Source organism: Caretta caretta, chromosome 14 (assembly GCF_965140235.1).
Source record: "Caretta caretta isolate rCarCar2 chromosome 14, rCarCar1.hap1, whole genome shotgun sequence".
Taxonomy (NCBI): domain Eukaryota; kingdom Metazoa; phylum Chordata; order Testudines; family Cheloniidae; genus Caretta; species Caretta caretta.
Window position 1 is genome coordinate 45,311,205 of NC_134219.1, and position 24,432 is coordinate 45,335,636.

Below are 24,432 nucleotides of genomic sequence, written 5' to 3' on the forward strand. Positions count from 1 at the left end.
CTACATTTTGTAGAATTCAGTACGCTCACACACCACAAACCGAAAACAGAGAGAGACAAAGCAGGCTGCTCTCTGAGACAGAGAGGAACAACTTACCCTTGCGCTAAGCTGGCTTTCTCCAGACTGACTCTGACTGCTTGCTTCCCTAGAGCCCCTAGCCTGCTTGCAGGACCAGAAACCCCCACCACATCTGAAGTGATAGCTTGCCCTCCCAGCACAGTCCTTGATGCACCACAATCTGTATCTTGAGGTCCTTAGGAGCTGACAAAGAGGTTGCAGTTCAAAAGACCAGGGGTAACAACTGGATGAGGCAAACCAGCAGTTCGGATGGGGTGGGTGAGAAATCTAATGGGATGCACATGGTCCTCAGCCAGCTGGGAGCAGAGCTCACAGCTGCCAGGCTGCAGTCACCTATCTCCACCACGGCAGAGGAGAGGCATGAGTCAGGGCGAGCCGGTGGCTTTGTAGATCACGGCTGGGAACTTTTCCCCACTTGCGAGGGATGGCAGGAGACCAAGCACAATTAAGAAAATTTTCTCCCCTCCAGGGAGAAAATTCAGGGGCTGGCTGCTAACGACCGCCCTGGGGGTTCCAGTGACTGATACAGCCACCGTAAGCAGGGGCGTAGCCCAGCAGGGAGGGGGTCTAAACCTAGGCTTTCTTGTGGCCAGGTGGAACCTCACCCGGCTCACAGCCAGGTGGGACAGGTTGGATTGACTTTACATTTGATTCAGCCCCCACCACCCTGAAATGCTGCAGCTGACCGTACCCAGGAAGGAACCTGCATGAGACAAGCCCCACCCAATGGGCTGGGAATCCAGATGCCCCCCGCAGCCACCATCACTGAAGCCAGAGTGTGAAGAGGACTCTGTCACCCCACTGGGCATCCCCTTTATCTGCCTTGTCCTGCATGGGGATGACAGACTGTCTGCCCCCATCCACCATGCACCCCCGTCCCTTCCCACAAGAAGATAATTAAAGTCTCAGCTGGGATCAGCGCCTCTGACCCTGCAGAAACCACTCTTTTCCTGGGAGGGCAGCTGCCAGTAGAGAAGGGGTTAACACGATGACACCCTGTAACCACGGCTCCCGCTAAACCCTGATCCCGGGATTTCCCGCTAAACCCTGATCCTGGGATTTCCTTGAGTAGCGGGATTGCAGTGTCTCCTCCCCCCAGTGGATCCGTGCTTTTCCATCCCCTTAGAAAGGCTGATGGCTGGGGTGGCCCCATGGGCTTGGTTCTGCCTGAAATGGGCCGGGCTGAGCCAGGCTGTGGGCTGCGAGTTGGGGGCGGGGGGGCGATGGGTCATTGGGGTCCTCACACTCCTGGAGTCCTGTGCCCTAAAGGAAGAGGGGTCACCCCAATGGGCCTGGCTGAAACAGGGCCTCTGGGATCGGAGTCTCGAACCCTGGATCCTGGCTGGGCTCGGCCCTTCCCACCCTGCAGGGCCCTAGAACCCTAGGTCCGAGCCTGAGAGATTTGTGTGTAGACAGAAGGGTTGGGGCTCAAACCTGAGTCTGCACCAGGGCTTCCATTGCAGCGTAGAGACAGCACTAGGGATCCATTTGGTTGCATGTTTTGTTGCTCCTCTCGGCCAAGCGAAAAGCACCCGCTGCAGGCCTCTTGCATAGCTCCAAGCTCCCCATGAGCTCCCCTCCTCCTCATGCTCCGTGTACCCTCATTCCCCCCGTGCCAGGAAATCTGTATGCACCCCCTATCCCGGGTCTCTGGAGGCTCCCCACCCCCTTCCTGCCATTCCCATAGGCAGACAAATGCCAGCCAGTCGAACCTTAGACCGTGCTGTGCTCAGCCAATTAAGGGCCCACCCGGCCATCATGGAGGTCAGCAGCCGAACAGGAACGGAGCCCAGCTGTCCTGGGCCCAACCCAACGCTCAGACCACCAGACCCTGCGGCTTAGCCCTCACTGTGACGCCCCATCTTCCCCGCTTGGTTATCCATCCCCTCCCTGATCCCTGCCGCTGCCCACCACCTCCCAGGGGAGCTAATTAGAGCACCGAGGAGCCTGTCTCATGGAGTAGCACCCCACTGTGCTAGGCGCTGTACAGGCACAAAACAAAGAGCCCCCAACCCCCAAAGGGACAGCAGTTGAAGAGCCAGCTGTCGCAGCTCGGGGCAACTGCACCTGTCTTGCCCCTTAGCAGTTTGGCAAGGGCCCCCACATTCAACCTTCTGCCCCCTCCACCCCCCGCCGGTCCCTGTCTTGGGTCCGTGTCTCTCTCCCTTCTGACTGGGATGTTCCCAGACATCGGTGCCGATTCTGTGGGTGCTCCAAGACTCAAGCAGGGCCGGATTAGTCTTTTGTGGGCCCTGGCACCCTGCCCCTCTTCTGCCCCTTCCCCTGAGGCCCCAGCCCCTGCTCCGCTCCTTTGCCCCACGGCCCTGCCCCACTCAGCCTCTTCCCCCACAGGCCCCGCTCACCGCTTGCACGGGGTGGAAGGGGCAGAGAGAAGCACCTGCCGGCAAACCCAAAAGCCGGAGCCCATGTTCCCAGGCCAAACACTTCCCTGTGTAATTCCCAGAAAAGTCAGACTGCCGAACATGTGTGGTGGGTTTAATCCACCGGGGAGGCTGCTGCCGAACACCAGTTACGGGGTTCGGCAGGGGACGTTTTTGCTTATTATTAGGCCCCATGCAGGTTCGGGGGCGGTGGAGGAATGTGCTATTCAGCTTGCTGGGTTCATCAGCAATGGCCCTGGACTCCAGAGAGGTTACTGATGAACCCGGGAAGCGGAGGAACACAGACCGCCTCCTCGGCCGCCCCGGGAACCTACATGGCACCTATCGAAAGCTCAGGTTCTTCATCCAGAAGAGAAGAGACGAGAGCTTTTCCCATGGGGCAGCTTGGGGTCTGGGGACGTGTGGCGCAGCTGGGGGGGGGGGGTCTCTTCTGGGTGCGGGAGGGGGGCTCAGGGCTACCGCTGGCCCAGGACTTCTCTGGCCACATGGTGGGGGAGGGGCTCCTCCAGGCCAGGGGGTGGGGCAGAAGGGGCAGACAGAGGCTCCACCCAGGCTGGGGGGCCTGCTTGGTTTCCCCCTCCGGGATCGTACGCAATGGAATTGCCCAGCTATAAAAGGTACCACACCGCACTTCCTGTGTAAGCCTATTTTATTCCACTGCAGAGGAAACAGTCAAACCAATCACAGAGCTCTGCACGCGTGCAAATAAGCTCCACAGATTTGACCCCCCACTCTCATATGGGTCTGGTAGGAGAAGTCCTTCAGAGCCCCACCCAAGGGGTCTCAGGGGCTTCAAGTTCATCATAGCTTCGGCTCACAACAAGCCCGCTTCTGCCACATTTAGTTCACCCTTTATACAGTCCAGGGGTTGCCCAGCTGGAGTTTCCAGGTGCGGGTAATTAGCAGACAACTGGTTTCTCTCCCCAGGGCTTACCTTCCAAAGGGAGGCATGCACTTCCCTCACCCACAGGGATTTCCTGAAAATCTGCTTTACACCCATTGCAAAAAGTTCCTTCCAAGTGCAGCATATGTCCCAGCAGTTGTATTAATCCTGTCTTCTTGATAATGGAGTTCCAAACAATCCCACTTTAGCACAGAAACATTTGCATTTGTAACTCTATTTGCATAAACCCCAGAGGTGTTAAACAGAAATTCAGTAAGGTTTGTCCGGGATTTCAGAGGTCGTCGCCTGTATCCAAGTTATTGCCCAGCCCTTAATCAGCTGGCCTAGTGTGGATTCTCTGGTGAGCGGTGAGATTGGACCTCCAGCTGAAGCACTTCCCGCAGTCGGGACACGGGTAGGGTCGCTCGCCTGTGTGGACTCTCTGGTGCGATTTGAGGTGGGAGCTCCGGCTGAAGCCCTTCCCGCAGTCGGGACACGGGTAGGGTCGCTCACCCGTGTGGACTCTCCGGTGAGCCGTGAGGCTGGAGCTCTGGCTGAAGCCCTTCCCGCAGTCGGGGCATGCATAGGGTCGCTCACCCGTGTGGACTCTCCGGTGCACCATCAGGTTGAAACGTATGCTGAAGCCCTTCCCGCAGTCCAGGCACTTGTAGGGCTGCTCACCTGTGTGGTTACTCCGGTGGGCCAGCAGGTCTGTGCTCCGGCTGAACGTCCTGCCGCAGTCGAGGCAGCGGTAGGGCCTCTCTGCCATGCGGCGCTCCGGCAGGGCCGTGAGGTCCGTGCAGCTGCCCCCATGGTCTTGTCTGGGTTTCTCTCCTGAGTGGACCCAGGCATGCTGGGCCAGGTTGGAGTGCTGGCGGAAGCTTTTCCCACACTCCTTGCATTTGTAGGGTCTCTCCCCGGTGTGGATCCGCCGGTGCTTGATCAAGGTGGCGCTCTCCGTGAATCTTCTCCCACAGTCGGCACAGACATAGGGCTTTTCCCCGGAGTGTGTCCTCTGGTGCTGCACCAGGTGCGCCCGCCATCTGAAGCCTTTCCCACACTCGGTGCACTGGTAGGGACGCTCCCCCGTGTGGGTGTGCTGATGTTGGATCAGGGTTAAAGTGTCGCCGAAGTCCTTCCCGCAGTATGTGCAGATGGAGGGCCGTTCCGTGCAGTGGGTCCGGCTGTTCTTGGCCAGGTGGGCGTTCTGGCTGAAGCTTTTCCCACACTCGGCGTATTTGTAGGGTCTGCCTCGCAGGTGGGTCCTCTCATGCTGCACCAGATGCGCCTTCTGGCTGAAGCTCTTCCCGCACTCAGTGCATTTGTAGGGTCTCTCGCCCGTGTGGCTCCGGTGGTGAGTGCTCAGGGCCGTTTTGGTTCTGAAGCCCTTCCCGCAGTCGGGACACGGGTAGGGTCGCTCACCCGTGTGGACTCTCCGGTGCAATTTGAGGTGGGAGCTCCGGCTGAAGCCCTTCCCACAGTCGGGACACAGGTAGGGTCGCTCGCCCGTGTGGACTCTCCGGTGAGCCGTGAGGCTGGAGCTCTGGCTGAAGCCCTTCCCGCAGTCGGGGCACGCATAGGGTCGCTCGCCCGTGTGGACTCTCCGGTGCACCATCAGGTTGAAGCGTACACGGAAGCCCTTCCCGCAGTCTGGGCACTTGTAGGGCTGCTCACCTGTGTGGGTGCTCCGGTGGGCCAGCAGGTCCGTGCTCCGGCTGAACGTCCTGCCGCAGTCAAGGCAGCGGTAGGGCCTCTCTGCTGTGTGACGCTCCGGCAGGGCCATACCATCGGGTCCCTCCTCGTAAGGCAGGTTTGAGCGCAGACGGACACTTTCCCTACCCTCAGCACTTTGACGGAGTCTCTGCCCCAAGTGGCAGCACTGGTGTTTGGTCAGGTTCCAGGTCTTGACGAAGCTCTTCCCGCAGTCAGCACAGACGCAGGGTTTGATCCCAGCGTGGATCCCCTGGTGCTGCACCAGATGCGACCGCTGCACGAAGCCTTTCCCACAGTCGGGGCATTTGTAGGGCCACTCCGCCATGTGGGATCTCTGGTGCCGGAGGAGGAGGGCCTTGCTGGGGAAACATTTCCTACACTTGGGGCATGCAAAAGGCCCCCCTGGGAAATGCGTGGCCTGGTGCTCCAGGAGCTTGGACCTGACACGGAAGGCTTTCCCGCAAGCGAGGCATTTATAGGGGCACTCGCCCGAGTGGAGTCTCCGATGCCTCGTAAGGTTGGAGCTGTCAGCGAAGCCTTTCCCGCAATCAGGGCATTTGTAGGGTCTCTCTCCCGTATGGAGCCTCTGATGTGCAATGAGGGTCGACCTCCGATCAAAGCTTCTCCCACAGTCGGGGCACTGGCAGCGTTTCTGCCCCGAGAGGATTCTCTGCTGGATGGTGCGGGCTGCGCTGGGGCTGGAGTTTTTCCCATCCTTGTGCACCGTCTGATGTCTCAGAAGATGTGATCTCCAGCGGAAGCTTTTCCCACAGTGGAGACATCGATGGGGGGTCCCACTTGGATATTGTGGAGGCGCCGAGCTCTGCTGGGGGCTTCCCCCACATCTGTGGGATGTGTCTTCTGGGTGGGTTCCCGGACAGAGCATCTCTCCTGAGCCCTGCCCATGTTCAGCACCTGCATTTCCCGTCCCCCTGTTGTGCTTCCCCTTAAGGTCCAGCAGCAATTTGAGTTTCTTGAAACATCCCTCTTCAGGAGAGGATTTACCCTCTCTCTCCCCGGGCAGGTTTCCCCGCTGCTCCTCCGACCTGCCCTGACTCACGCTAGCTCCTCCCTGGCAAATGTTCCCCTGGGACCTTCCCGAGAATGTCCTGTGTGGTTCTCCCAACTCAGGGCCTCCCTGCTGGGGATTCTCCTCCTCGGTCTCACTGGCCATCCCATCACCTGCTGGGAGAAGGAGAGAACCCAGCATGAGTCACGCCCTGTGCTGGGGAGGGGCCCCGGGGAAAGGGGATCGGCAAGGGTTTGTCACACCGGCAGAAGCTTTTGGATCAGCTGAACAGTCAGCAGGGGAATCTTCCCCAAACTCCTCCCCACAGCTGGCAACTAATGAGCTTCAGCATCGATACCATGGCACAGAGGATAGAGGAAGGGAGGGAATAGCTGCTTGGTGCACCCACAGCTGTTCCCCTCGCTCCATGCGGGAGATCCGGTCAGGTTTAGGGATGGGGAATCCTGCCCAGGGGAAGAGAGAACCGGAGCGATCAGGGCTGGTTACAGATTCCCGGTTTCCTCGTTACACAGACGATACTGGGAAGATCCCAGCCCTACGTTGGCCAGCGAGGACCTGCAACCCGAGTAGGTGGAAAATGCTCATGGTGACTTACCCAGCCAGGTCACATTCTCATAATTCTCCTGCATGACGTCCCTGTAGAGGGCTCTCTGAGTGGGGTCCAGCAGAGCCCACTCCTCCGCGGTGAAATACACAGCCACCTCCTCGAAGGTCACTGCTTTTGCTGCAGCCATTCCCTTTTCATGTCCCCAAGGAGGACCGGACAACCTGGAGTGAAACACGGACGTTCTTCTGCAGCCTGTCAGGCGAGAAGCGCAAATGGGGAAGTTTCAGCAGCGGTTTGAGTCCATTTCACACCCATTTCCCTTTCGCAAGCTCCCTGCAGACAGAAATTCTAGACTGTGCCGTTTGGACGTAACGCACGAGACGTGATTGCCTAAAATACCATCCTAAAGTTCGCCTCCTCGAGCTGTATCCTGAATAAGAATCCTGGTTTTTACAAATCCCGAGCGGGCGTCGCTGGGGTTCAGTTCTGAGTGCCCAGAACTTTTGATAATAGGCCACTTACCCAGGGGCCTGAATATGGATTCAGGAGCCTAAATTTAGGCTCCTGAATTGAAAGATCCCAGCCTGTGTCTTTTTATTTCAGCACAATGCCGCTCCCCCACCAGGACTGAGAGATTTTCAAACTCTCTCCTTAAATTTAAGAATGTTAATGGGACCGTTTGCACAGTCCCAAACAAATGGATGTGCGCGTTACCGGGCTCAGCTCCTCCGTGAGGAAACAAACCTTATCAAGGGCGGAAATAATCCGTGTTCCCGCACAAGAGACATTCATTCCACTCTCATAACAAATCTGCATCCAAATCGATTTTCACCAGACAACAGAGAGGAAAGCGCCTGACCTAGGAATTCTCTTTCTGTCAAATGTAAAATTTCCATCCCCAAAGGCGCTGGAATTGGTCAAACTCTGACAGCACTCTTCAAATGGCAAAACGTAATGCTCCCCACCTCCACGGCCCCTGCTCAGAACAAAGGCTAAGAGGTTTAGCCTCAAATGCTCCAAAATAAATTCACCTGTTATTATTAATTATTATTATTATCAACATTTATTATTTGTATTAGCATAGCACCTGGGGACTCCAGGCATGGACCGGGGCCCCCCCTGTGTTAGGTGCTGTCCAACGACAGAACCAAACGCTACTCCCTACCCCACAGACCTTCCTGTCTAAAACGACCCAGACAGACACAGTGTGTGGAAGGGGTACAACACACAAGCGGAGCGAACAACGTGGTCGTGGCAAACGGCATGCTAGTACCATGGTGGGTTGTTGTTTTTTGTAGAGGAGGGGTCAGTTAGGCGGGGATCAGCTCAATGGAAAGGAAAGGGTAGGGGAGGTGGTGAGGAATAGAGAGGCATGGAGCGATGCTGAGATGAAGAGACTGTGTGCATTGCTTAGGGATGTAAAAGGTTAACCGGTTAACTGGTAAGCGTTAGGCTTACCGGTTAACAAACCTTAACCGTTAACCCTGGCCGCTCCATGCCGGGCCGGCGGGAGGGATCCCAGCCCCGGCCACAATGGCTGGAGCAGCCCCAGCTGCGTCGGGCTGGCCAGCCAGAGGGACCACACCATCAGCCGCACTGGCCGGACCCCAGCCCTGGTCACGTCGGCGGAACCCCAGCCCCAGCTGGGTCGGAGCGAGGCCCCAGCCTCCCCCACCCCCGTGCTAGGCCCCCCAGAGCTACTTTGGTTAACGGTTAACCGGTTAAATGATATAATTTTAATAGTTTAACTGGTTAACTTTTAAAACCACTATTTACATCCCTAGTATGGCTACACTGCATCCAGCTATGGCATTGCAGCTAAGCTGCCACTTCCTACATCTCTGGAACGTTTTTTTGTTTTGTTTTTTTCCCCATCGCTGTCGTCCCTCCACCTCTCCGAGGGGAGGTAGCTAGGTCGGGGGATCAATCGTTCCGTCGACCTAGCCGCGTCCGCACCAGGAGTTAGGTCAACCTCACTACAGTGCTGAGGGAGTGACAATTTTTAAGTGTAGACCAGGCAGGAAGGGAATGGGAGGGTTGCAGCAATTAGCCAGCCAGCACAGGGCAGAGCAAGTCCAATTGCGGCTGTAGAAAGCTGTCGAAAGTTCTCAGAGGGCTAGTCCGGTGAAGACACTCTGTGCCGACGAGAGGGAGAGCTCTTCTGTAGCCATAGAGTTACCACGTGGCTCATATTTCACTGGCCTGGCCAGTTTTTTTTATGGATTTGCTAGTTGTCAGAAAAATAAGTCAATCTGCCAGGTTTTTGGTTTCTGTACATGGGTCTAAAGATTTTCATTTTATTCTCACAATACACTGGGCTATCCATTGTTGAAAGTTTCTGTGTCCAGCTAAAGGTGCTGCAACGTTCCCATCTGTATTTCCCGCAGTTTAAGCAATAACAGATCAAAACCGTGGAAAATACAGCAGCTGTCTGCCCATCCATACGCAAGCGCAGCGCACAGGTGCGAGAGAGAGGGTACGGGTAGGGCCCTACCAAATTCACGGCCATGAAAAACGCGTCACGGACCGTGAAATCTGGTCTCCCTCCGTGAAATCTGTATCATGTAGGGTAAAAGCACACAAAAAACCAGATTTCACAGCAGAACCAGCATTTCTCAAATTGGGGGTCCTAACCCACAAGGGAGTTGCACAGCGGTCGCAAGGTTATTTTGGGGGGCTGGGGGGTCACGATATTGCCACCCTTACTTTTGCATTGCTGCCTTCGGAGCTGGGTGGCCAGGAAGCAGCAGCCATTGGCCAGCATCCCAGCTCTGAAGGCTGCGCCCTGCCAGAAGCAGCGCAGAAGTAAGGGGGGCAATCCCGTACCTGCCAGCCGCTCTGCTGCTGGTGGCCGTCAGAGCTGAGTTCCCGGCCAGCAGCCGCCGTCTCCAGCTGCCCGCTCTGAAGGCAGCACAGAAGTACGGGTAGCAGCACCGTAACCCCCCCCTACAATAACCTTGCGACCCCCCCCCCCCCCCCCACAGCTCCTTTTTGGGTCAGGACCCCAACAATTACGGCACCGTGAAATTTCAGATTGAAATAGCTGAAATCACTAAATTTATGATTTTTTAAAATCCTAGGACCGTGAAATTGACCAAAATGGACTGTGAATTTGGTAGGGCCCTAGGCATGAATCACTATAAGTGACAGTTGAAGGGGGGTGGGGGTTGCGAAGTTGCCTCGTGGTTGGGGGCTGCATGCTGGATTTTTTTTTTGATGGGGGGGGAGATTTCAAAGGTGGTAATCATAGAATATCAGGGTTGGAAGGGACCTCAGGAGGTCATCTAGTCCAATCCCCCTGCTCAAAGCAGGACCAGTCCCCAACGTTTGCCCCAGATCCCTAAATGGCCCCCTCAAGGATTGAGCTCACAACGCTGGGTTTAGCAGGCCAATGCTCAAAGAGCTGAGTTATCCCTCCCCCCACTCAGCAGGGGCAGCAACTGGCTTCTCCTCTTTCTGCTCCTTACCTTGATCCCAGGAGGGTCAGTCTGCCCCGGGACGCTGCAGCGATGGATCCGGGCAGGGCTGGGAGCTGGGATCCTCCCTCCCCACTTCTTGCTCCTGCTGGTCTCTCTCTCCTCTCCATCCCCTGGAGGCTCAGCGGGCAGAGCACAGAGTCCCCACCCCGGGCTGGACACAGAGGGGGCTTTGAGGAGGGGTTTCTCCGGCTCCCCCCCCCCGGGGTGGCTACCGAAGCGGCAGCACCCAGCGGCTCCCTTCTCAGCCGGGAAGTTCAGCCCCAGATCTGCTGCTCACAGGAAACCCAGGGAGAAAGAGACAGAGAGAGGGAGGCAGCAGGCTCCCAGCCCTGAGCAATATACCAGAGCCATCTAGTGGGGACAGCTGCAGAAACCTCGCCCCAAGATTGCAGCCCACAAGCGGGTCTGTCTGTGGGGAAAGCACCCCCCCCCCGGGACTTCCCCCTTGTGCGGGCCCTAGAAATGCCCTGGCTCGATGGTAGCCAAGGTGGGGGAGGTGATATCTTTGACTGGATCAGCTTCTGTTGGGGAGAGAGACAGTCTTCCCAGCTTACACAGAGCCCTGCCTCAGGGCTGGGGAACTAAGCAGAGCATCACAGCTAAACCAAGGTGGGACACTTGGGCCGAGATCAGGAGCTCGCAAACATTAAACCCTTTAAATGGGGTTGCCAAGGCTGGTGTTAGACTTGCTGGGGCCTAGGGCCAAAGCCAAAGCCTGAGCCCCATTGGCCAGGGCACAAGCTTTTGGGCTTCAGCTTTGGCCCCAGGGTAGCGGGCAGGGCTCGGGTGGGCTCCGGCTTCGATCTCCCCTCCTGGGGTTGTGTAGTAATTTTTGTGCTCAGAAGGGGGGTCACGGTGCAATGAAGTGTGAGAACCTGTGGCCTAGATGAGAGGGCCAGAGAGACAGCGGGAGCACAGGGAGATAGGTAATGATCAGGCAGAATTATAATTTGCACAGGTATATATGCCTGGCAATGGATAGCTGGGGACATGCGGGGCTAGACTTGTCTGGGGGATCAGTGGACCAATAGACAGATCTGGGTGTTGTGTAATTATTCTAGTTGCTCAGCGCGGGAGTGCACTAAATTTCTCAATCCAGGCTTGGTAGAACTGGGTTTTTACTGGTTTATAATTTGAATGGATAATACCCATGTTTATTTTTAAGCAGTTTTCTCTCTTTAAACTTTCATGGTTCCAGAGGGTCAGACAATGGGGGGGGGGTTCATTGTGGAATGACACGAAGATTCAAAAAGTCCAAGTTTTAGTACCATTAAAACACCAGCCGTCACCATCCCATGTTGTAATATGCCAAATAAATGGCCCTAAATCAAATTCGACTAAGCTGCCAAGAGGCATGTTTCTTACTTCGCTTTGCGGTACCTTTCAGTTGTTATCATGGGGAGATTGGTTCATGGGTTTGTGCCTGGGCGGTGAAATCCACGTTGACGGATGTTTACAGGTGAGCCTCTAACTAATCCTTCCAAGCCTACCTCAATCCCTTGCCCAAATGACCCCACATTTGGATCACTAATCAGGGCACCAGAACAGGGGGGGCTAAGGGCCGTGGCCCTCCCACTTTTTACTGTCCATAAGGGCGAGCGGGGAGGGGAGGGTGCCTTGGGGGAAGAGACAGTGCAGGGACAGGGTCTGGGGCAGAACGGGTGGTGCAAAGGCAGAGCCTGGGGGAGGAATGGGCCATGTGAGGGTGGGGGACCAGGGAGAAGAGGCAGTGCGGGGGTGGGGCCTCGGGGGGGCGGTGCAGCGCATGGGGCATCGGTTCGGCCGCATGTGGCCCCCCACTTTTAGGGCATTTCCGCTGCTCCCGTCACTGATCACAAAGCATGTGAGTGAGGAGTGCTGTGCTGCGTCTTTCTCCTCCCCTTTCCCCCCCCACAGCATATCGCCCCCTCTGCCCCATTTCCAGCTCACCCTCCCTTTCCCGTCCCATTTAGTCACTAGCAGTTCTGAAGCCAGGTATGCACAGGTGTGTTGGTAGAACCTGTGACCTCGAAGAAAAGTGGGTTTGTTTTGGTTGGGGGGGGGCAGTATCTCAGTAATCTCATGCTCAAATGACCTGACATTTGAGTCACCAACCCTCTCCTGGGCCCCCGTAAGGCACAGCAAATTGCAGGACAATCTGGGTAGGCACACAGATTTGGGGGACGCCTAGGGCTTGTCTACACTTGAAACGCTTTTGCAGCTGCAGTTAAAACTCTGGTTTCAGAGTAGCAGCCATGTTAGTCTGTATTCGCAAAAAGAAAAGGAGGACGTGTGGCACCTTAGAGACTAACCAATTTATTTGAGTGTAAGCTTTCATGAGCTCACGAAAGCTTATGCTCAAATAAATTGGTTAGTCTCTAAGGTGCCACACGTCCTCCTTTTCTTTTTAGTTAAAACTCTGTATGTCCTGTAGGCTCCTCTGTCTGCCCATACTCAGGCTCAGTGTAACCCTTTGCAGGTCATGAGCTTTAGGTCTGGTCAACTTAGATACTTTGCTCAAGGGTGTGAAAAAGCCACCTCTCTAGCAACACAGTTCGCCCGACCTAGCCCCCGGGTTGACAGTGCTAGGCCGGGTTACGTCTGCATGGCAAATTAAGCCCAGGCTTGTAGTCTTGGTGTTTGTGGACTTGCTTGTGGACAGGTGGCACCTGGAATTGCAGCGTCCACGCTGCATTGTAAACCTGGCCTTACGATTGCCAGACCTGGGTCTCCCCAAGACGTAGGCCTTCTGACTCAGATTTGCGGCTTGAGCCACGTCCACACTGCAAAATGACAGGCCTTGGACCCGAGTCATAGCGGGACTTGGGCTCTCACCCACCCCCACAGCGAGGTCCTAGGACTTGGGTCCAGAGCGCTTCCTGAGCCGAGTCAGACTGATTTGTGTGTGGACAGAAAAGGGGGCTTGGACTCAACCCTGGGTCAGAGCCCGGGCTTAGTGTGGAGTGTAGACATCAGGCTGGTCTAAGCTAGGAAATTGGTTGGTATAACTCAGGGGTGTGAAAAATCCACTACTTTGAGTGATGCCGTTAAACCGACCTAAGCCCCAGCCTGGCCAGCGCTAGGTCGAAAGGAGAATTAGCTCCTGGGGGTGTACTGTCCCAAATTGCTACCTGACATCATTTGCTACTTAGGGTGCGTACTGAGCATGCTCAGTAACATGTGCTGAAGCCGCCCGCTGCCCTCACCCTGCCCTTACTTGGCACCAGATTCTTCTGACTGCTTTTTACAGGGGTTAGAAAGGGGCAAAGTGGAGGAGGCGGGTGGCCAGGGGGTGGAAATTGACTGGCCCGGGGTGGAGGTGCGGGTGGGGGTCAAGCAGCTGGAGGCAGGGTAGCAACTTGTGACAGAGCATGGGGTGCGTGTCGGGGGGGGGGGGAGGTGTCTCTCCTCCACATGGGGTTGCTGGGCCGAGGGTTGGCCCCAGCCGGGCCCCATTTCCCCTGGATAGAGACTTTCAGTCCTACAGGGGGGCCGCAACAATTTGTACAGTGGGGGGGGGGGGAGCGGGGGCGGAGAGCCATTGACCCAAACCGCAAACCCTGCATATGATGGGAACCGCTTCAAGCCAGGGGGGGCGGCAGCCCCCCCACCCCCAGTCCAGACCTCTGGGAGCTTGGGAAGGGGGGGTCCCCGGAGCTGCCCCCGCGAGTGGGCTCTGGGTCTGGCTCAGGGACGGGAGGCGGCAGCCCTCTCCCGCTCCCCCGGCCGGGCGTTTCCTGTGATCAGCAGATCCGGGGGCTGAACTTCCCGGGTTAGCGGCGGCTGCTTCCGCAGCGCCGAGCCAGGCCCCCGCTGTGCCCAGCCCGGGTGGGGACCGTCTGCGGCGGCTGCCACCAGCCCCGGGCTCTGCCCGCACCAGCCCCCGGGGCCGGAGCCTGCAGGTGATGGGGGGACCCGGGGGAAAGGGCCGGGGCCGGGCAGGACAGTGACTCTGCACCCAGGGCCCCTGCTCGCCCCAGCTCTGCTCCCCGGGGATCCTGCGAGTCCCAGAGCTGCTGCCCCCTCAGCCCCCCGCCGCCCCCAGGCTCTCAGCCGCTGATCCGGCGCGGGGAGAGCGAACGCCCCCGGGAACAGGACAGTCTCCTAGGCAGAGGGGGAAGGAGACAGAAAAATGGGGGGTGGGGGGGAGTGGGAGGGGCAGCCGGAGCAATAAGTGGGGAAGGAGGTTCCCAGTTCCCAGCCTTGGCCAAATCCATCCCTGGGCAGAGCTGACTTTCCTGGGACCCAGGTGAGGAGCTGGGAGAGGAAAAGCCAGGTCCTGTCTTGCCTGAGTCCTGGGGGACAGTGTCGGGCGGGGATCCCCCAAAGCGGCCCCTTTGACTTGGCTCTTTGCTGGCGTTTGGTCCCGAGACTCTGTCACTGGGTGGGTTCAGTACTGCTGGGATGGGCCGGGGCTACGCTGGGATAAAGTGACCCAGCCTGGCCCAATCCATCTGTCTGCAGGGAGAGAGTGGGGGGTGGTGGGGGTTCAGGGGGTGATATGGACTCAGGCCCCACCCCAGTCGCCTTGCTCCATCCTGACAGGCTGCCGAATAACGGCCACAATTCGCTCTGGATCCTCTCGCTCTTTGGGGGACAAACTTTCTGGGACTCGGCTCATCTGAGGCCGTATTGTTTGGAAGAGACAAAAGCCAGAGGAGGCGGAAATGTCCCCATCTGTGGGATGGGGGAGCAGCTCCCCAAAGCACCCAGTTCTGTTCAGGAGGGGGAGTCTAACCAATCAGCCCTCCTGGGAACGGCATATGGGGTTTTGGGGGAAGCTGGGATCGCCCCAGGAGCAGCGGGTGCTGAGTGGGGCTCTCTTGTTCTTTCAGCTGCTTTAAAGGAGCCAGCTGCGTGTTCCCGATGGAGAAGTGGCTCTTCCTAGATCCTCGGCAGAGGGCCCTGTACAGAGATGTCATGCAGGAGAGCTATGAGACCCTGATGTCCCTCAGTAAGGAACTGTCTGCCTTCGGTTATGGGATGGTCTGCCCTGGCTGGGATGATTTAGTTGCGGATTGGTCCTGCTTTGAGCAGGGGCTTAGACTAGATGACCTCCTGAGGTCGCTTCCAACCCTGATATTCTATGATTCTATGAAGTTGTCTCATACACTGGGGCTGTGCACGGTGCTGGTCAGCATGAGTAAGAGCAGCTCCAAGGCTGCTCTAAGTTACTCTTTGCTTCTCATGGACCTCTGTGCTCCCTGGGATGCAAAGAACAGCTCTGCCTTAGTGACCGGAGTCCCACAGTCCTCACAAAGCACCTTTGAAATCGGTAGGAGTTTTGTCTTGTCCCCCTGCAGCTCTGGTACTGGCCACCGTCCGAGATAGGCTATTGGGCTAGATGGACCATTGCTCTGCCCCGGTTTGGCCGTGCTTATGTTGGGTGAATACTGCAAGGATGAATTAGTAATAATATTTGATTTTGTGTCACCTCGGGTGTAACAGATCAGAAGCCAGCCCTACCTCGTAGGACACGAAACACTTTGGAAAAATTCCATTGAAATCGACATTTTCCCAGTGGGGGAAATGTCAGTTTTGACAGAACCCCATTTTCCAATGAAAACGTTTCTACCAGCTCAGTTCATTCAAGATCGTAGCTTCATTGGTGGGCACGAAGGGGCGGAGTGAAGGGCTGGCTTCAAGTGGGCACTCAAGCACCGAGGCCATGGAGGTTCCATAAGGCTTTGACCCGAAAAAAGCAAAACCGCGTCTCTGCCCCGGTCTGGCTTGTGAGCGCATCATGGCTCAGCTGTAGGGCTGGATTCACGACGATTTTTGTTTTCATTTCATTTCCGAGGTTGTGGTTCGGTTTTGTTTAAGGAGAAGCAGGTTCGATTACCAAGGCTGCCCGACTCGCCGGCTTGCACAGAACTGCAAATAGAGCTCACGGATTAGAGAAAGGGAATGAATTGGTGGGTAGGGTTTTGGGCTGGGATTTAAGAGTGCTGGGTTCATAGATTCATAGGTATTAAGGTCAGAAGGGAGCATTATGATCATCTAGTCTGACCTCCTGCACAATGCAGGCCACAGAATCTCACCCACCCACTCCTGCGATAAACCTCTCACCTATGTCTGAGCTATTGAAGTCCTCAGATCATGGTTTAAAGACTTCAAGGTGCAGAGAATCCTCCAGCAAGTGACCCGTGCCCCATGCTACAGAGGAAGGCGAAAAACCCCAAGGGCCTCTTCCAATCTGCCCTGGAGGAAAATTCGTTCTCGACCCCAAATATGGCGATCAGCTAAACCCTGAGCATATGGGCAAGATTCACCAGCCAGATACCCCGGAAAGAATTCTCTGTAGTAACTCAGATCCTACCCCATCTAACAGCCCATCACAAGCCATTGGGCCTATTTACCATGAATATTTAAAGATCAATTAATTGGCAAAATCATGTTATCCTATCATACCATCTCCTCCATAAACTTATCGAGTTTAATCTTGAAGCCAGATAGGTCTTTTGCCCCCACTGCTTCCCTTGGAAGGCTATTCCAAAACTTCACTCTTCTGACGGTTAGAAACCTTCGTCTAATTTCAAGTATAAACTTCCCGATGGCCAGGTTATATCCATTTGTTCTTGTGTCCACATTGGTACTGAGCTTAAATAATTCCTCTCCCTCTCTGGTATTTATCCCTCTGATATATTTATAGAGAGCAATCATATCTCCCCTCAACCTTCTTTTGGTTGGGCTAAACAAGCCAAGCTCCTTGAGTCTCCTTTCATAAGACAAATTTTCCATTCCTCGGATCATCCTAGTAGCCCTTCTCTGTACCTGTTCCAGTTTGAATTAATCCTTCTTAAACATGGGAGACCAGAACTGCACACAGTACTCCAGGTGAGGTCTCACCAGTGCCTTGTATAATGGTACTAACACCTCCTCTGCCACAGCCTTCCTGTGTGACCATGGCCAAGTCACTGCATCTCTCTGGGCCTTAGTTTCCCCATCTGTAAAACAGGTATAATGAACCTTGCTTGTCTGTTTAGTTTGTAAACTCTTGTGGGAAGGAACTGACTCTCAGTTTGTGTCTGTGCGGCATATGGCACAGCGGGGCCCTGATCTCAGCTGGGGCAGGGACTGTCTCTCCCTGTGTGTCTGGGCAGCGCCCGGCACAACGGGGCCCTGATCTCAGCTGGGGCAGGGCCTGTCTCTCCCTGTGTGTCTGGGCAGCGCCCGGCCCAACGGGGCCCTGTAACACACATAATAGTAACAGGTGCTATATAGCAGAACTGCTGAGTGTCTTGAACTCTGCCATCTTCAAATGCGGCCACCAGCAGGTGATTTGCCCCGTGCCTCCTGAGTACCCAGGACAATTCATCCCTTCATATTAACTGGACAACTTGTGTCCTTAAAGCCCGGAGCTCAGGATTCCCCTCTCCTTAACGCTGGCTGACCCCGGGGTGCTGCATATGGGCCATGGAGCCATACCAAGGATGCTTCACGGGTGGGGCAGCTGCATGTGGCAGGGGCCATAGGTGCCCCGCTCATGCATCTAAGGAACACAGCTTGCCTCAGGAAATCCCGAGGGATCAACCCAGTAGCAGTACCGGGGCCAGCCAATAGGGGGAGACAAGCTCACACACTGCACCAGGCCCAGCTGGTGAGAAGGCAGGAGAGACAGGCCAGGAGGTGGGGTGCGGTGGGACTGGGAAAGCCCACGCTGGGTGGGAGGTGGCGGCTGATGCAGAGTATTAAGGAGGCTGTCAGGCGAATGGCTTGACAAACCCTAATCTCTCCCCTCTTTTATCCCCGTACCCGTGCGCAGAATATCCCATCCCTAAACCGGACGTGATCTCCCGGCTGGAGCAAGGGGAAGAGCCATGGGTCCCCCCGGATCTCCAGGGCTCTGGGGGAAGAGACCTCCCGAGAGACGCCAGCCCAGGTGAGGAAACCCGTTCGACCAGCTCAGAAACCATCTGGGAGCAAAGTCGGGAGCTGGCTTTCCCAAGGAAGCCCCCCTGGGAGCTCTCCCACTTCCGGCTCAGCACCTTGGCTTGACGGCCAAGCTTTTTGGGGGGCCCTTCCACTCAACATGACAGTGTCTGCAACGACTTTGGGATGCCACATCCGCTCGATTCCAAAGTTTCGGGGCATATTCTCGGCACGAGCGGTCAGAACCCGATCCACTTTGGGGAAAATCAGACAACCGAAAATGGGGGGTGGGGGGGGAGATGAGACACACGGAGCCCCTGCCAGCTGAGGAGCCCAGCCAAGATTCCAGCACCTCTGCAGTTGTCTGTTGATCAAGCCGCTGGTTGATGGTGCCGTGAGCGCTTTCTAACATAACTACTGCCTGGTTTCCTCTCTGCCCGTCCTCCCACTGGCCCCCGGAATGACTTCTCTCCCAGACAGAAAGAAGAGGGGCATTCACAGCCTCTAGAAAAGGGGGCACAGCAAGATTGGGGGTGCACACAGAGCCCTTGGCACAGTGGGAACAGGGAGTATAGGGGTGTCACGGAGTCCCTGGGCGATGCTCTGGAACTGCTCCCCATGAAGCCAGTCAGGACTCTGGGGCAGTCGCCTTTCTGTGAGCAGCCTGTCTTCAGGACACGCAGCTCACACAGCTTCCACCTTCCTGGGTCTGACCTCGGAGCATTCAGCATCCTCTGCCCCTCCGTGCGCTTCCCACAGCGAGTCCGCTCAGGCGGGGCTCCTGGGGAAGCCAGAGGGTCCTGCACCCCAACTTCGCAGTCAGACGTGACTCTCAGCCAGCCAGTAAAACAGAAGGTTTATTAGACGACAGGAACATGGTCTAACACAGAGCTTGCAGGTGCAGAGAACGGGACCCCTCAGCTGGGTCCATTTTGAGGGGCAGTGAGCCAGACAACCACGTCTGCCCTTCACTCCATGTCCCAGCCAGCCCCAAACTGAAAACCCCCTCCAGCCCCTCCTCCTCTGGGCTTTGTTCCTTTCCCGGGCCAGGTGGTCACCTGATTCCTTTGTTCTCCAACCCTTCAGCTCTCACCTTGCAGGGGGGGAAGGGCCCAGGCCATCAGTTGCCAGGAAACAGGGTGTTGGCCATTCTCTGTGTCCAGACTCCTGCACACACCTGCCCTCTAGGGCTCTGCAATGATCATACACCCTTACCCCACCCCCTAGAGACTTAAGAACTGCCTAGGGGAAACTGAGGCACCCCCACACTATTCAGAGGAAACATTAAGAACAGTCCCACTTCGTCACAAGGGGGAAGGGAGGAGTGAGGAGAGGGGGTGGGGAGTCCCTGCAATGCCCCCCCAGCACATGGCTTGGCTTACATCTGGACTCTCTCCTTACCCCAGGGACAGCAAGCGAGACTGAAGGGGAGGCTCCACAGACAGGAGGCCCTGAGACGGCATCATCGGGAAGCAGCGGGGGGAAGGTGGCCCGCAATGCCAAAGGGGGCAAGGCCGGCAGGTCCGGAGGCCAGCAAGGAAAGCCGCCGGGGAAGAGACAGGGCAGAGAAGCTCCATGCAACGGAAGCTTCAAGAAAGTCCGGGATGGGGCAGCCCCGCGGAGAGGCAGATTGGGGGAGAGCCCCGAAGCCAGGCTCAGTGTAGACGGTAGCAGGCAACTTCCTGCAGGAGAGGAGCCCTCTCTATGCCCGGAGTGCGGGGAGAGCTTTACGGAGAGCTCCGCCCTCCTTACCCACCAGAGATCCCACGCGGGGCAGGGCTCCTACCCGTGCCCGGAGTGTGGGGAGAGCTTCATCGAGAGCTCCGCCCTCCTTACGCACCAGCGGTCCCACGCGGGGCAGGAGCCCATCCCGCGCCGCCGTCCCCAGGCCCCCGGCGGGAAGCGTTACCGCTGCTCGGAGTGCGGGGAGCGCTTCCGGGTGGGTTCCCACCTGGCCACTCACCTGCGCCTCCACACCGGGATCAAGCCCTTCCAGTGCGCCGACTGCGGGAAGGGCTTCGACTGGGGCTCGCACTACGCCCGGCACCGGCGGCTGCACACCGGCGAGCGGCCCTTCCAGTGCGCCGACTGCGGGAAATGTTTTGGGCGCAGCTCCCACCTCTACCGGCACCAGCGGGCCCACGCCGGCGGGAAGCCCCTGGAGTGCCCGGACTGCGGCAAGGCCTTCAACAGCAGCGCCTTCTTCCACAAGCACCAGCGGGCCCACGCAGCCCCCCGGCAGCCCCACCGCTGCCCCGAGTGCGGGGAGAGCTTCCCCCGCAGCGCCGCTCTGGCCCGGCACCGCCGGAGCCACCGGGGAGACAAACCCTTCCGGTGCGGGGACTGTGGGAAAGGCTTTGCCTGGAGCTCCCACCTGGAGCGGCACCGGCGGGTCCACACCGGCGAGCGGCCCCACACCTGCGGGGAGTGCGGGGAGGCCTTCAGCCAGAGCGCCCACCTGGTGAAACACAAGCGGGTGCACACAGGCGAGAGGCCCTACGGGTGCCCGGACTGCGGGAAGAGCTTTGGGGACAGCTCAGCACTGGCCAAACACCGGGGGTGCCACGCCGGCGGGGAGAGACGCCGCCTGGCTGCGAAACGCCCAGCGGCAGAGAGACCCCATCAGTGCGGCGACTGTGGGAAAAGTTTTGCTCGGAGCGCGGCGCTGGTGAGGCACCGGAAAAGCCACACCGAAAGGCAGCCCGACAGTGGGGAGAGCTCAGCCCAGACGAGCCCCGCGGGGGACAACTCCCCCCATCCCTGCCCCGACTGCGGGAAAAACTTCCCTCGTGGCTCCCAGCTGGACAGACACCGGCGCCTCCTCCACGCAGCGGGTCCGCCCCACCAGTGCCCACAGAGCGCCGCGCTGACCAAGCATCGCTGGGGCAACAGACCCTTCCGGTGCGGAGACTGCGGGAAAGCCTTTGCCTGGAGCTCGCACCTGGCCCGGCACCGACGGGTCCACACCGGCGAGCGGTCCCACACCTGCGGGGAGTGCGGGGAGGCCTTCAGCCAGAGCGCCCACCTGGTGAAACACAAGCGGGTGCACGCAGGCCAGCAGAAGAGCTCTGGGCACAGCTTGGCGCTGGCCAAGCACCGGGCTGGCAGAGAGGACACATCCCACGGCTCCGGCGACTGCGGGAAAAGTTTCAGCTGCGTCACGGACCTCGACCAGCACCGGCCTTCCCACGCGGCGGAGAAACCCTACCGGTGCGGGGACTGTGGGAAAAGCTTCAGCCAGGCACCGGCGCTGGCCAGGCACCGGCGGCTCCACGCCGCTGGGGGGAAACCTTTCCGCTGCGCCGACTGTGGGAAGGGCTTCGCCTGGAGTTCCCACTGGGAGCGGCACCGGCGTGTCCACACCGGTGAAAAGCCTTTCCAGTGCGCCGACTGCGGGAAATGCTTCGGGCGCAGCTCCCATCTCTACCGGCATCAGAGGAACCACCCCGGAGAGAAACCCTCCTCCCAAGGGGCTGAGTAAGGGGGAACGCGACCACCAGGAAGGGACCCTAATGAGACAACAGGGAAACCAACCCCAGGAACCTTCCTGCCAAAGGTGCAACTAAGAGGGAAGGTGTCTGCTAGGGACGAGATAACAAGGAGTCCACCTGGGAGAGGAACCCCTTTGAGTTTGATCCGTATTAGGCATCGGGGAATCCTCTCAGGGCCAAGAATTCCAATCCACGCACTAACTGGGGCTAATGTTCGTCCATCACGCGTGTTCGGCTGCACCCAGCCGCTGATCAGTGAGCCCCTAGTGGCTTGCACGCCATGAAGAGGAATCTCCTCCTCTCACCCAAGTTGGATGGGAAGCAGCAGAGGGAGGGGAGGTGCCGTCACTTTCCCTAAACCACATCGACCCCTGACGTCCACCCTCACGCACGCCCTCTCCCCGGTCTCTATCTCCCCTCCACTGGGCAGGCGTCAGGGCTGCCTCCCGCTCGTCCGTGGATGAAATAAAGGCTTGAGAGAGAAACTTTTCGCACAGAACAATCCATGACCCATAGGTGGTTTCAGAGGAGGCACTGGACAGAAGTTGGGGAAAGGCAGAGGTACCGCTTCTCAGTGGGCAGCACTCAGGCACTCTGGAGGAGAGGAGGCCAGGCTGCAAAGGTCGAAAAGGAGAACGCCTGGAAATGGGAGGCAGAACGGACCCATGGGACTCACTGCTGCAGGATAAGGGCCCATTTCGGGATGGTTTCCGGCAAGCGTTCACAGGCTAAGGGCGCTAAGTCCCAGGAGCAAGCGGGGCTGGGTGCCACATTTATGTCGTCCCCCATTAGCCCGAGCATCCCATTTATACCACTCCCCATTAGCCAGAATGCCAGGTTTATACCATTAGCCAGAGTGTCACATTTATTCCATTCCCCTTTAGTCAGTGTCACATTTATATCATTCCCCATTAGCCGGAGTGTCACGTTTACACCATTCCCTGTTAGCCAGAATACCACATTTTATACCGTTCCCCATTAGCTCAGCGATTCTTCGAGCTGCTGTGTCAGGAAACATTTCAAAGCAGGATCCAGGATTTTCACCAGAACCGACGTTGGTAGTCGAGTCTGGGAGACAAGAGGCTGAAATGGGGGGGAAGGAAGCTAGATCTTGATCCCTTTAGTGGTTCCTGATGCAGTCAGGAGGAGGGAGGCGGGAGCTGGTCGAAATGCTGGGATTGAACCAGGGACAGCCAGAGTTAAAAGCATGAGTAGTCTGCTACAGCTTGATTTAAAGCTTTGAGTCAGGTTCTGTCACAACTCATACCTTGTGGATTGGCACAGAGGGGGACTGGGAATGAACGCTCACCCAGTGGATTACATAGGGACACCACCAGGTTTGTTCTTGGGGACCTGGTGACTGAGAACTGTTAACTCAATGCAGGGGCGAGAGGCAGGAAATCTCTCGGGGGCCGGCTGGAGCGTGGGAAGGGCTGGGAGGCCATCCCAGGAGAAGTAACCCCGTAATTCTTAGGGGATGACCCTGAGCGGAACTGAGAAGGAAGCTGGGGGAGATGACGCCCCTTCGTGGGTCCTGAATCCAGACCAGGTCCCGTCACTTAGCGCAGCTGGTCACCTGTCCTGGGTGGGGATGACAGAGACTGTCTGTGTCCCATTCACCCTCACAAACCTGCCCAGGGCGGCATAAAAGCCTCAACTGGGATTTGAGACCTGGAGGCTGCTATGACTTGCCCCCTGCTGATGAGGCCACCTGCTGTCCTATCCAGTCCCACTAGCAATTGGATTACTGAACTCCACTTTCTCTGGGCATTTGAATTGTTGCCTATTAGAAAACAGTGCAGCCTAGCAGGTCTGTAAATCAGGAGACCCGGGCAAGACAGGTACCCCGCCCTAGGGGGCAGCATGCTCCAGCTAGAGCTCTGGTAGCAGGACACCTGGGTTCCAGGGGCACAAGCACAGGGCGGGTCAGGGGGCCACGGCCCTCCCACTTTTTATTGGCCCGGGGAGGGGCAGAGAAGAGTGACCAGGGGGCGGGGTTTGGGGGGGAAGAGGCAGGGCGGGAGCAGGGCCTCAGGGGGAAGGGGTGATGCAAGGCCAGGGCGGGGGTCAGGGAGAAGGGGCAGCATGGAGGTGGGGCCTCATGGGAAGGGGCGGTGTGGGGGCACGAGCTCAGGGAGAAGGGGTGTCGTGGGGGCTGGGCCTCAGGGGGAAGGGGAATGTCAGAGAAAATGAACCATTGTGCTATCAATTCGTCATTAAAATAATATTTCTCCATTTGCTACATTGGTTTTTAAAAACTCCCCCTGTAATTGTTGTCTTCTCAGGTTCGACAGTGCAGGGCAAACAGTATTTAAAAGTGTGGGATTTTTTCCAGAATTAGGTTGTTGGGGTTTTTTTCCCTCTTAAGTCTTCAGGAAAAGGTTAACAACAAATACATGGGAAATAATGCAGCAGGCAAGTGGATCATGGTATAAAATAAAGGGGTGGAATGAGACATTTGTTTAATCATTTGCAGTGTTGGTGTAGCCGTATCGGTCCTAGGATGTTAGAGAGATCGTGTATCTTTCACTTGTCTCTCACCTTCATTTCATTTCAGTTAATTCAGTTTAGCTTAATTCGCTTCTGATAGAGGTCACTTTGGGTATGTCTACACTATGGAATAAGGTCGAATTTATAGAAGTCGGTTTTTTAGAAATCGGTTATATATATTCGAGTGTGTGTGTCCCCACAGAAAATGCTCTAAGTGCATTAACTCGGCGGAGCGCTTCCACAGTACTGAGGCTAGAGTCGACTTCTGGAGCGTTGCACTGTGGGTAGCTATCCCACAGTTCCCGCAGTCTCCGCTGCCCATTGGAATTCTGGGTTGAGATCCCAATGCCTGATGGGGCTAAAACATTGTCGCGGGTGGTTCTGGGTACATATCGTCAGGCCCCCCTTCCCTCCCTCCCTCCGTGAAAGCAAGGGCAGACAATCGTTTCGTGCCTTTTTTCCTGAGTT

The 24,432-nt window shown here is 57.1% G+C and overlaps 2 protein-coding genes across 3 annotated transcripts; one reads left to right on the forward strand and one right to left on the reverse strand.

Annotated features, from left to right (window-relative positions):
• Positions 1–3,111: 3,111 nt before the first annotated feature.
• On the reverse strand, positions 3,112–10,410 carry LOC125621593 (uncharacterized). 2 transcript variants are annotated; one of them, XM_075119892.1, is made up of 3 exons: positions 10,121–10,410; positions 6,702–6,905; positions 3,112–6,258 (listed from the first exon to the last, which is right to left on the reverse strand). In XM_075119892.1, exons 2-3 carry the CDS (start codon positions 6,838–6,840, stop codon positions 3,695–3,697), a joined length of 2,703 nt encoding a protein of 900 aa, XP_074975993.1. In that variant the 5' UTR covers positions 6,841–6,905; positions 10,121–10,410; the 3' UTR covers positions 3,112–3,694. The 2 variants fall into 2 exon arrangements, with proteins under 2 accessions (XP_074975993.1, XP_048674630.2); XM_048818673.2 differs by having other exon boundaries at positions 3,112–6,261.
• Positions 10,411–13,860: 3,450 nt separating this feature from the next.
• Positions 13,861–23,456, forward strand: LOC125621544 (uncharacterized). Its single transcript, XM_048818442.2, has 4 exons — positions 13,861–14,013; positions 14,947–15,065; positions 17,877–17,993; positions 19,390–23,456. The coding sequence occupies exons 2-4, from the start codon at positions 14,978–14,980 to the stop codon at positions 21,462–21,464; spliced, it is 2,280 nt and encodes a 759-aa protein (XP_048674399.2). The 5' UTR covers positions 13,861–14,013; positions 14,947–14,977; the 3' UTR covers positions 21,465–23,456.
• Positions 23,457–24,432: the final 976 nt, after the last annotated feature.